General features: G+C 47.6%; 1 protein-coding gene across 1 annotated transcript; it reads left to right on the top strand.

The window, feature by feature from the left end:
• The first annotated feature begins 308 nt into the window (after positions 1-308).
• PSMD2 (proteasome 26S subunit ubiquitin receptor, non-ATPase 2) lies at positions 309-9,268 on the top strand. Its single transcript, XM_082654357.1, has 21 exons — positions 309-478; positions 928-984; positions 1,368-1,532; positions 2,662-2,783; positions 2,949-3,173; positions 3,456-3,614; positions 3,768-3,912; positions 4,094-4,154; positions 4,409-4,555; positions 4,726-4,832; positions 5,030-5,157; positions 5,370-5,457; positions 6,296-6,458; positions 6,584-6,685; positions 6,851-6,996; positions 7,235-7,318; positions 7,531-7,699; positions 7,792-7,886; positions 8,116-8,242; positions 8,661-8,779; positions 8,928-9,268. The coding sequence occupies exons 1-21, from the start codon at positions 344-346 to the stop codon at positions 9,108-9,110; spliced, it is 2,727 nt and encodes a 908-aa protein (XP_082510483.1). The 5' UTR covers positions 309-343; the 3' UTR covers positions 9,111-9,268.
• The last annotated feature ends 2,622 nt before the right edge of the window (positions 9,269-11,890 follow it).

Here is an 11,890-nt window from a genome sequence, read left to right on the forward strand (position 1 = left end):
TATTCACACTGCTTTGGCGGAATCGAGGGGCGGTCTCGGCTCGCAGCCAGCTCAACTCCTACTGCAGCTGGTGCCCCCAAACCCCAGACGGCGTTCAGGAAACTCCAGGTTCGAACCGGGGAGGTGCCTACGGCACGCGGGAAGCTGGGAATTAGAGTTTTCGTTTGGTTTCGGAGGGCGAGGTCCGAGGGCTGGAACTCCCAGGCCGCGGGGTGGGTGGGTTGCCGCGGCGTTTCCGGTCGCAGGCGGGCTCTGGAGAAGGAGGGGCGCCGTGGGCCACGCGCGCGAGGACATCTGGGAAACGGGGCGGTGCGCGCGCAGCGGGCTGGCAGTGGCGGCGGCGATGGAGGAGGGTGGCAGGGAGAAGGCTCCGCTGCAGCCCCAGCAGCCCCCAGCGACGTCCCCCGGTGGCGGGGATGAGAAGCCGAGCGGCAAGGAGCGGCGGGATGCCGGAGACAAGGACAAAGAGCAGGAGCTGGTGAGGCGCGGCCCCGGGAGCCGGCGGAAAAGGCCGCGGGCTGAGTCACGGCGGCTCCGCAGGCCTCGGGCCCGACTCCCAACGGCCCTGCCGCGCCCGGGAGAGGGCGGATAGGGCGACCCTCGGGGCTCCCGGCACCCGCCTCTCTGCCCCTCATCCTCCATTCCGCGCTGTCACCGCCGCCGCCCCTACCAGTCCTCACCACCGACTCGTGAGGTGGGCCCGGGCGGGTCATTGTCACCCTCGTTTTTCAGAACAGCGTTCAAGTAAAGCCTGGCCCAGAAGCCAGGCTGCCTTCCCACCAGGGCTTCCCATTCCCTCTCTCTTTCCTTGTCTCACCTGGTCCTTCCTAAGGAGGCAGGCTCACTCTCCACCTGCCCCAGGGTGAATGGGAGGAGGATGTGTTTGAGATTCCTTGTCTTGATGAGCTTCTTCCCTCAATCCTCCAGTCTGAGGAGGACAAACAACTTCAGGATGAACTGGAGATGCTCGTGGAACGACTGGGGGTGAGTCACGATGTTAACAAAAGCCGGTGCATGTATGGATCTTTCCCACTTGTTTGCTTTATTCCACTTGGGGCAACAACTCCTATATGAGATAGGGAAAGAGAGACTGTATTTTGGAGTCATATTACAACCATGTTGTGAGGGAGGGGAGTAAAAAAAGATAATTGAAAGATTTTGTAGCTTTGTTTCGTGGGAGAAGCAGTTCTTGAACTCTTAACCTGGGACATTTGTTTTTGTGTCAGGCAGTGTGTGTGCAGGGCGTTGGGCAATCACAGATGGATAAGACACAGTTAGTTACTTTCCTAGGAGGTTGTTGAACACTTCTGTATTATGACTTAAGGTATGAGACTCCTTTTGTCTGAGCCCTAACATCTCCTGATCAGGAGAAGGACACGTCCCTGTACCGACCAGCCCTGGAGGAGCTGAGGAGGCAGATTCGTTCTTCTACAACTTCCATGACTTCAGTGCCCAAGCCTCTCAAATTTCTGCGTCCACACTACGGCAAACTGAAGGAGATCTATGAGAACATGGCCCCTGGGGAGAATAAGGTAAAACTATTGAAGAAGCTGGTGGAGGCCTAGTTTAGGAATTCCTTTTCGTCTAGACCATGGGGCTCATGGTGAATCTCAGGAAGCCTGATAGACCTGAGATCTGAGCTAGTTGAACAGTGCCCGGGACTTCCCTGGTGGCGCAGTGGTTAAGAATCCACCTGCCAATGCAGGGGACAGGGGTTTGAGCCCTGGTCCGGGAAGATCTCACATGCCACAGAGCAACTAAGCCCGTGTGCTACAACTACTGAAGCCCACGCGCCTAGAGCCCACGTGCCACAACTACTGAAGCCTGCACGCCTAGAGCCTATGTTCCACAACAAGAGAAGCCACCGCAATGAGAAACCCACGCACCACAACAAAGAGTCGCCACAACTAGAGAAAGCCCATGCGCAGCAACAGAGACCCAGTGCAACCAAGAATAAATAAATAAAATTAAATTTAAAAATTAAAACAACAAAACATTGCTCGTCGTAATCGAAATGGTCACATAAGAGCTGACAGGAAGATTGTCTTCAGAAATGACAGTGTTTCTGTCATTTATGTTGGACCTTGGGATTTTATTATCATGATTTATTATTAACTTACTTTTAACCTTAATATTTTTCTTTTCTTTGTATCACATGCACCTTCATTTGTTTTACCTCTAAAATATATTCCCAGTTCAGTAACTTTCCTGCATATTGGCACAAGCCTAATCCAAGTTTTCAGTTCTCACCGGAACTACTGCAGCAGCCTCCTAACTGACCCTCTTCCTTTTGTCTGTGACCTCCTACACAGTTTGTCTTTCATGCAGCAGCCATAGTGATCTTTTCTAGAGTGTGAATCTTTTCTGCTTAAAACCTTTTAATAGTTTATTATTACAATTGGAATAAAATTCAGAGTCTCCATTTTTCTCCACTCTCCACTTGTTATCACCCTTCAGTCATGTTGGTTCAGAAGGGAGATTGCAACACTAACCTTAAGATTATTATGAGGCTTAGTTGATATAACATGTTTTAAGTTTTTAGTATGGAGGCTGGTGATATAATTAGCATTTAATTTTGGGGGTAGTGACAGTGATCTTGATTCCATAATGTAACATTCCCCTTACCCTGGATTTGACTTCAAAGGACTGGTTTCTTTATAGCGTTTTGCCGCTGACATCATCTCTGTTCTGGCCATGACCATGAGCGGGGAGCGTGAGTGCCTCAAATATCGTCTAGTGGGCTCCCAGGAGGAATTGGCATCATGGGGTCATGAGTATGTCAGGTAAGACCTTTTCTTCTTGGGAATCTGAAGGGGTTCTGAGATATAGTTCTGAGTTCTGTCTTGGAGTACCAGTGTATTGAGTTTCCCAGATAGTGAATTCCTTGACCCACAGGGAAGTGCTTCCCATGAAGCACTGCTCCTCTAATAGTCTGGGCCTGTCCGTAGGCATCTGGCAGGAGAAGTGGCTAAGGAGTGGCAGGAGCTGGATGATGCAGAGAAGACGCAGCGGGAGCCACTGCTGACCCTGGTGAAGGAGATTGTCCCCTACAACATGGCCCACAATGCAGAGCATGAGGCCTGCGACCTGCTTATGGAAATTGAGCAGGTGGATATGCTGGAGAAAGACATTGATGAGAATGCATATGCAAAGGTCTGCCTCTATCTCACCAGGTGAGTGAGCAGGGTGGGGAATGGTGGCAGGCCTGCCCTCCCCAGCACTTCTTCTCAACTGTGACTCCTTTATTCTCCAAGAGTATCTGCTTCAAAGGTCGCAATCAAGCTGTAGTGAATTTGTTAACATCTGTGAACTTCTTGAGGTCAGAGACGGCATGTCTCCTTAGTAGTCCCAATAACTAGTATACTTCCTGGTATGTAGTAGGCATTCGGTATTGGGTAAGTGAATTAAACGGGGTAAATGAATGCCTGATAGCTTTATTATTTTTACCTTTGTAGTTGTGTGAATTACGTGCCCGAGCCTGAGAACTCCGCCCTACTGCGTTGTGCCCTGGGTGTGTTCCGAAAGTTCAGTCGCTTCCCTGAAGCACTGAGATTGGCATTGATGCTCAATGACATGGAGCTGGTAGAAGATATTTTCACCTCCTGCAAGGACGTGTATGTAAAGGAAAAAGTTGGCAAAGCGATAAGCTCATGGGTGGGACATTTGCATGAAGTGCTGGGACATGTAGTTTCTGGTTAGGATTTGAAGGGCTTTTCTGTGCCCTTAGTGGATGGGGGCTGAGCAGATGTGATGGCTCTCTCCCACAGGGTTGTACAGAAGCAAATGGCATTCATGCTAGGCCGACATGGGGTGTTTTTGGAGCTGAGTGAAGATGTGGAGGAGTATGAGGACCTGACAGAGATCATGTCCAATGTGCAGCTCAACAGCAACTTCTTGGCTTTAGCTCGGGAGGTGAGAGTCTTTGCCCTTTTCCAACAAGGTTTTTTGGTTGTGATGATACCTGGCATTTCACCTCCCTGATTATGCCTCTGACTAGACTCTCCTTGGTTAGAATTGCCATTCAATGGGGTAACAGAAGGGACAGCTAGGGGAGGACTGGGGGAGCAGTTGTGATCCTCTGACTTCTCTTCAGCTGGACATCATGGAACCCAAGGTGCCTGATGACATCTATAAAACCCACCTAGAGAACAACAGTGAGTAAACATCTCCATGTTTGGGGATTGGAAGATTGTTAATTATGCCCCTTGTATTGAGAGTGATGACTTGGCCCAACATACTTAGGAATCCTATAGAGCTCAGAATTCCCACATACTTTTTCCCTAGGTCACTGTTGGGGTTATAGATAGAGGATTCCAAGGGGCCAGCTCAGAATCAGAGACCAGCTGCCATACTGTGTTCTTTTCTTGTCCTACTCTAGACCTTCATTTCCTCCTTCCCTCCTTTGCAGGGTTTGGGGGCAGTGGCTCTCAGGTGGACTCTGCCCGCATGAACCTGGCCTCCTCTTTTGTGAACGGCTTTGTGAATGCAGCCTTTGGCCAGGACAAGCTGCTGACTGATGATGGCAACAAATGGCTTTACAAGAACAAGGATCATGGTATAATTCTGTTCCTACTCTATCTTTGTATAATTTTGGTCAATCTTGTTGTTCTCCTAGGTTCATGTGTTATAATGGCAGATCCCCAAGGCAGTTCTTTGGAGAGCTCTTTATAACAGTTTTCTCAGGGCAGGGCCATTTTAAGACTGATAGATTTTTCCTTGGTATAGGAATGTTGAGTGCAGCTGCATCCCTTGGCATGATTCTGCTGTGGGATGTGGATGGTGGCCTTACCCAGATTGACAAGTACCTGTACTCTTCTGAGGACTATATCAAGGTTGGTCTGGGTACAACCCACTAATGCAGACATCCCCTCCCATGTTCTAGGGCCCTCTCAGGACCTCCCTTTCACTGGTAAGGTCTACCCTGTTTTTAACTCCAGTTAAGGCGGGTGCTATAATAAGGCCTATGTTGCATCCTTTGTGGTGAGGAAGGTAGAGTAGCCCGAGTGAAGGATCTATTTACATTTTTCAGTCGGGAGCCCTCCTGGCCTGTGGCATCGTGAACTCTGGTGTCCGAAATGAGTGTGACCCTGCTCTGGCACTCCTCTCAGACTATGTCCTCCACAACAGTAACACAATGAGACTTGGTTCCATCTTTGGGTAAGGCTTCTCCTTTTGGTAGTGCTTAGCCTGTAAGCTCTGTGAAAACAGAATCAGGCCCTTTCACCTTTGTATTGCCAAAGAGCACCACTGTGCCTGTTGAGTATTTGGCTCTGGGTGACTATTTGTTGAAATGACCAATCCTCTTTTTGTTTCTTCCTTGTCCTATCGTCGGGTGTGTGTCGGGGACTGCCTCTCCCTGGCTTTTGCAGGCTTGGCTTGGCCTATGCTGGCTCCAATCGCGAAGATGTTCTAACACTGCTGCTACCTGTGATGGGAGATTCCAAGTCCAGTATGGAGGTGAGTAGAGTTTGTTGATCACTTAGGGGAGATAGTAGGGAAGGTGCTCTGAGTCTTGCCGGTCTCTGATAAATGGTGAAAAAATGTGTGTGTGTGTGTGTGTGTGTGTGTGTGTGTGTGTGTGTGTGTGTGTGTGTGTGTGTGTGTGTGTGTGTGTGTGTGTGTGTGTGTGTGTGTGTGTGTGTGTGTGTGTGTGTGTGTGTGACAGAGACAGAGATGTATCATTTCAGTGAAACTGCTTGGAATTGGGCTTCTAAGTTTCAGGAGATATTGAGGCTAAAGAGTTAACATTTTAGTATTGAGTTCCAGCCCTTGGGATCCATGAGGAAGTACCAGACTAGAGTGGGGAGTAACTTAACCCAGCTTGGGGTGGGTACACTGTTTTAGTCATGAGCCAACTTTAAATTTTCTTACTTGTGCAGAATCATTTTAGTGATCGATAAATATAGTATGGTGCCTAAAAGCATAGGTTTTAGTCAGATAGGCTTCAGTTCAGATCCTGCCACCTCTCCTTACAAACAATGTGATCTTGGACACGTAACTCAGTCTCCTTAGGCATCATTTTTCTCATCAATAAAAGAGGAATAACAGTAGGACCTGTTTCATGGGGTTGTGAGGATTAAATGTTAATAGTATGCAAGCGAGTTGACTTAGTGGCTGACCTGTAGTATTCAGTGAATGGTTGATGCTACTGTTATTTTGACCTACCATCAGAAAGGGGTTATTACCTCATGTGGTTTCAGTGGACTGTAGGAATTGGCTATCTTGAATCAAGATAGGTAAACAACTATTTTAACACCTTATTTTAATAACTTGATGTCGATTTTCCTATTGCTAGGTGGCAGGTGTGACAGCTCTAGCCTGTGGAATGATAGCAGTGGGATCCTGCAATGGCGATGTCACTTCCACTATCCTTCAGACCATCATGGAGAAGTCAGAGACTGAGCTCAAGGACACTTACGCCCGTTGGCTTCCTCTTGGACTGGGCCTCAACCACCTAGGTTAGGGGATGTCTCTCTATTTGGGCAAAAGGCTGGTAGTAACTGGATACAACAGGGAGAGTTTATGAGTCAGGCTGTGCTGGAAGGGAGTACATGTCCTCTGACCCCTCGAATCTCTCCTTTAGGGAAGGGAGAGGCCATTGAGGCCATCCTGGCCGCGCTGGAGGTTGTGTCAGAGCCATTCCGCAGTTTTGCCAACACACTGGTGGATGTGTGTGCCTATGCAGGTCTGTGTCTTTGTTCTTCCTCAGTGACTCTTCACTTCTCTCTTGGACCTCCTTTCTTAAGTCATTCTGGATTGCCTTAGATTCTTTAGCTTCTGTTCCTAGAGCAAGCTTTTCCTTGGTGCCTTCTCATTTCTACCTTTTCTCTCCCTTACCACCCTGCCCCAGGCTCTGGGAATGTACTGAAGGTGCAGCAGCTGCTCCACATTTGCAGCGAACACTTTGACTCCAAGGAAAAGGAAGAAGACAAAGACAAAAAGGAAAAGAAGGACAAGGACAAGAAGGAAGCCCCTGCCGACATGGGAGCACATCAGGTTCTGTGGGCAGCTGGGCATCCTCTGAGGGAAGCTCTGAGAAAAGATAACTGTGGGTTTGTTTGTTTTAGAGTCTCTGGGTATCACTGTGTATTGAAATAGCATGAGACTGGGTTCCATACATGAGGGGTCAGGGTGTGCCCCACAGGATGGCTTTTTCTTCTTACATGGGACTTGAGTCAGGGGTGAGTTTTTTGTTCCCTGAGCTTATTGGGCTCTGCTGCCTCTTCAATTGCAGGGAGTAGCGGTGCTGGGGATTGCCCTTATTGCTATGGGGGAGGAGATTGGTGCAGAGATGGCTCTACGAACCTTTGGCCACCTGGTGAGTATCCCATGGAGAAGATTGAAGTATATTAGTTTTGATGCCTGGGGTTTCCCCAGGAATTTCCCTGATGGGTTTTGTCGGTGGAGAAATGGTCTTTTTGCTGTACCCTTTCTACAAAAATTAAGACCCCGTCTATCCATCTGTTCGTGTAACCGAGCTTATTCTTTTCTGCTTTCTGTGATACCCTTGTTATTTTCTTTTATCACCAGCTGAGATATGGGGAGCCTACACTCCGAAGGGCTGTGCCTTTAGCACTGGCCTTAATCTCCGTTTCAAATCCACGACTCAACATCTTGGATACCCTAAGCAAATTCTCTCATGATGCTGACCCAGAAGTTTCCTATAACTCCATCTTTGCCATGGGCATGGTGGGCAGTGGTGAGTATTGGTCAGAAAGAGATCATAAGCATCTTGGGGGAAGGGTTGTTGAGGCCCTTTTTTCAAGTCTTTGTAATGCTTAACATTTCCAGGTACCAATAATGCCCGTCTGGCTGCGATGCTGCGCCAGTTAGCCCAGTATCATGCCAAGGACCCCAACAACCTCTTCATGGTGCGCTTGGCACAGGTAGAGAATAGAACTCTTCTCCTTAGAGTGAATGTGCCAAAGGAAGTGTCTGTGTGATGGAAGGGAGATGTGACGCTTCGTGAAGGGGACCTTGAGTTTGGCCTGGAAAGGAGGGTGTGAACGAGCTGTGAGGTTTCTGTGTGGCCGGGTTAGGTGATTTCTCCTTAGATGTGACTTGTGACTCCCCACGTCCACTTCACTCCATTTTGTTTTGTTTTCTTTTCCCCAGGGCCTGACCCATTTAGGGAAGGGCACACTCACCCTCTGCCCCTACCACAGTGACCGGCAGCTTATGAGTCAAGTGGCCGTGGCTGGGCTGCTCACCGTGCTTGTCTCTTTCCTGGATGTCCGCAACAGTGAGTCCCTGTCAGGAATCTTACATGGTGGCATATGGCGCCCTTTCCACTCCCCTACCAGGGCCTCCTTGGTAATTTAGGAGCAAGACTCTGAGTTAACTCTGCTGCTCTGGATTCCTGAGGTTCATTGGGCCTCGTTGAGACTTTCATCCCCCACACTTTTGATCTGACCCCAAAAGATTTTCTTTTGAAGATGAAGAACTGAGCCCAGTTTTTGCCTCTGAGTGACTGGGGGAAAGTGATGATCAAGTCCGCAACCTGTAGGCAGAGTATGGGGGTGGCATCTCCAGCTTGTAGTAGGGTGTATGAGGGGAGGGTTGTGGGTTCAGCTATATAACTGAGGGATTAAAGAGTCAGGGCTGGAGTGGGGTCCCAAGATTCAGGCATGCCTCTAACTATATTTGTCTTGTGCTCTTAGTCATCTTAGGCAAGTCACACTATGTATTATATGGGCTGGTGGCTGCCATGCAGCCCCGAATGCTGGTCACATTCGATGAGGAGCTGCGGCCATTACCAGTGTCTGTCCGCGTGGGCCAGGTGAGGGGCTGAGCAGAGGGGAGGGCTCAGTCTGTATTCTAGAGCTTGTAGAATGCAGAGGTACCATTTCTCTGAAACGTGAATTGGCACTGGGTTGCTGCTGTACTCCTATCCAGAGTCTCTTCATCTCAGTCTTCTCATCCCACAGGCAGTGGATGTGGTGGGCCAGGCCGGCAAGCCCAAGACCATCACAGGGTTCCAGACACACACAACCCCAGTATTGCTGGCTCACGGGGAGCGGGCAGAATTGGCCACTGAGGAGTTCCTTCCCGTCACCCCTATTCTAGAAGGTTTTGTTATCCTTCGGAAGAACCCAAACTATGATCTCTAAGTGGCCACCAGAGGCGCTGAGCTGCAGCTGTGTCAGCGGGTCATGCTTCCTTCCATCAGGGGTGGACACTGCTCCAAACCTTTGGGAGAATTGTTACCTCCTGTTCTTTTGTTACTGAGTGAGATAACTTTGTTGAATAAAGACCTTTATCCCCAAGGTCCCTCTGTGTCTGTTTTCTGGGGTATTGTGGCTGGAGGCCAGACTGGGGTGGGGAGTGGATGTGAGAGGGTATTGTTTGTAGCAACTCTGAGCCTGGGCTAGCAGGGAGGCTGCCAAGAATGGATAAAACTAAGCCCCTTTTCCTTCTCCCCTCCTTCCTAATCATCTTAGAACAGTGGTTCATCTTTAGAGGCATGAACTGTTGAGAAGCTGATAAATGTAATGGATCTTCTTTCTAAGAGGTGTATGTACACAAATTTTTACTTAAACTTTTACAAATAACTTTCCAAGGGGCTTGTAGATCCCAAACATCCCCCCTATTCCCACCTGCCAACGCACACCCACCTCAAGCCCATCATTCCCTGACTTTGGACTAAGGATCCCTTCTCTTAAGAGGCAGCAGAGTTAGTTCCACTCTTCCTAACTTGACTTCTGTGCTACTGAATGAAATGAACATCTTTACCTCGTATGACCCGCTTGTCCTTTTGGGGAGGCTGCTATTTGAGAGATATGATCATGTTAACATCTACCTCTAGGCTGTCCTTGCGGGAACGGTGCAAGAAAGCTTGATCCTGACCTTCCTCTTAGTAGAGCAATGGGAAAGAAATGGCCTCCTTCCTGGAATGTAATCACTCTTGATCTGTAGTGCTCCTTCCTGGTGGGACTGGTATGAGTATAGCTATACTGCCGGTGGGGGCCTAGACCCCTGTGGATGCAGTGGAGGAGAACACGTGGCCCTGTCAGATAATTGCTAGCATTTATCCAACACTTACTGGGAAAACACTGTGGATTTAAGCTCCAAATAGTGACAAGCACCTGATAGGTCATCAATAAATGTTGAAAGAATAATTGCTCTACATACCTCACGAACTTCGAGAGGTAGGTATTATCCCTGTGTTTTGGTGAGGAATGTAAAGTTCAGGGAGGTTCAGTAACTTGTTCAGGATCACATAGTAAGTAGTAGAGCCAGGATTGGAATCTAAGTCCATCTGACTCCAAGGCCCATGCCCTTCTCACTGTTAAATCAGTCTCTGTAGCCTTGGAGACTTGTGGACCCTGTAGTAGTCCAAGCTCTTGGCTAGGCTGGAGAAGCAGCAGCTTTGGATGGAGTATCTCCATAGTCTTCTCTCTAGTCTCACTTAGCAGCCTGTGTAAAACCTGTATAAAAGGTGGAAATGCTGGACTTCGGAGTCAGCAGACCTGTAAAGCCCCTTTAATGGGAACTGTCTTAAGCAAATCAGTGTGATAAGCCTCTATTATCTCTACATTGGGGATATAGTAATTGTCTTACCTGATTTCTAATGGTGGTGATGTTAAGAAATTAGAAGGTGATTTCCATCCAGTGGAACATTCCTCAACAATAAAAAGTGACACAAGGGAAATTCCTTGGCGGTCCAATGGTTAGGACTCTGCACTCTCACTGCCGAAGGCCCAGGTTCAATCCCTGGTCGGGGGAACTAAAATCCCACAAGCCGCACAGGGCAGCAAAAAAAAAAGTGACAAATAACAACATGAATGAATGTCAAATTTATTATTTTGCATGAAAGAATCCAGATTTTAAAAAAGTACAAGAATAAAAAAAGAAGAGTACATACTCTATCAGTTCATTTATATACAATTCTAGTGACAGCAGATCAGTGGTTATCTGTGGATTAGAGTGAAGACAAAGATGATTCCAAAGGAAGAAAACTTTTGAGAGTGATGGAATTGGTCAGTATCTTGATTGTGGTAGTGGTGGTGATGATATTCAACATATCTGTCAAAACTCATCAACTTGTACTTTTTCTTTTTTTTTTGGCTGCGTGGCTTGTGGGATCTTAGTTCCCCACCCAGGGATTGAACCCAGGCCCTCAGCAGTGAGAGCAGAGTCCTAACCACTGGACTGCCAGGGAATTCCCTGTACATTTTAAACATGTGCAGTTTATAACATACCTAAATAAAGTTTTAAAACATGAAACAAAATTAGAAAGTGATTGTAAGCTGGAAAACATAAATAAAAGGATAATTCTCTATCCAAGTCAGTGATTGTACTTTAGAGTAAGAAATTTTCACAGTGGCTCTTAACCTTTCACATTTAATGTCATTCAGCAATAAATATCAATGGAGACTTACTTATTCTGCATTGGACATTATTTTAGTTTGTGGATATGCAAATATAGAAAAGCAAATCCTCACAAAGCTTATATGATGAAAAAGAAAATAATTATGTTGTACTGGAGTGTGAACAAGTTATTCTAGGATCACTGAAATAGGGCCTAAGTGCCCGGGTAAGTGAGGGGAGATTTTTGAGGAAACTGATTCTTGGAGAAAGATGAGTTTATCCAGAGGAAAAGAAGGCAGGATATGGCTAAAGGAGTAGGAAAAGCAAGAGGCAGACAAGCTATTTGTTTTCAGAAACCGTGGATAGTTTGGTTTGGCTGTGTATAGAGCTATGGGAAACTGTGGTAGGAGATAAGAGACACAGGCTGATGAGGTTTAGAAGAGCTTTGTTGTGCTAAGAAATTGACAGTGTCTCTCTATGGGGACCAATGAATGAGAGCAGGAAAGTGACATGGTCAGCTAGCTATCTGGGTGAGAAAGCTCACCATGGAGGCTTGGAGACCAGGCAATGGAAATGAACT

Source organism: Grampus griseus, assembly GCF_964374135.1.
Source record: "Grampus griseus genome assembly, chromosome: 5".
Taxonomy (NCBI): Eukaryota; Metazoa; Chordata; class Mammalia; order Artiodactyla; family Delphinidae; genus Grampus; species Grampus griseus.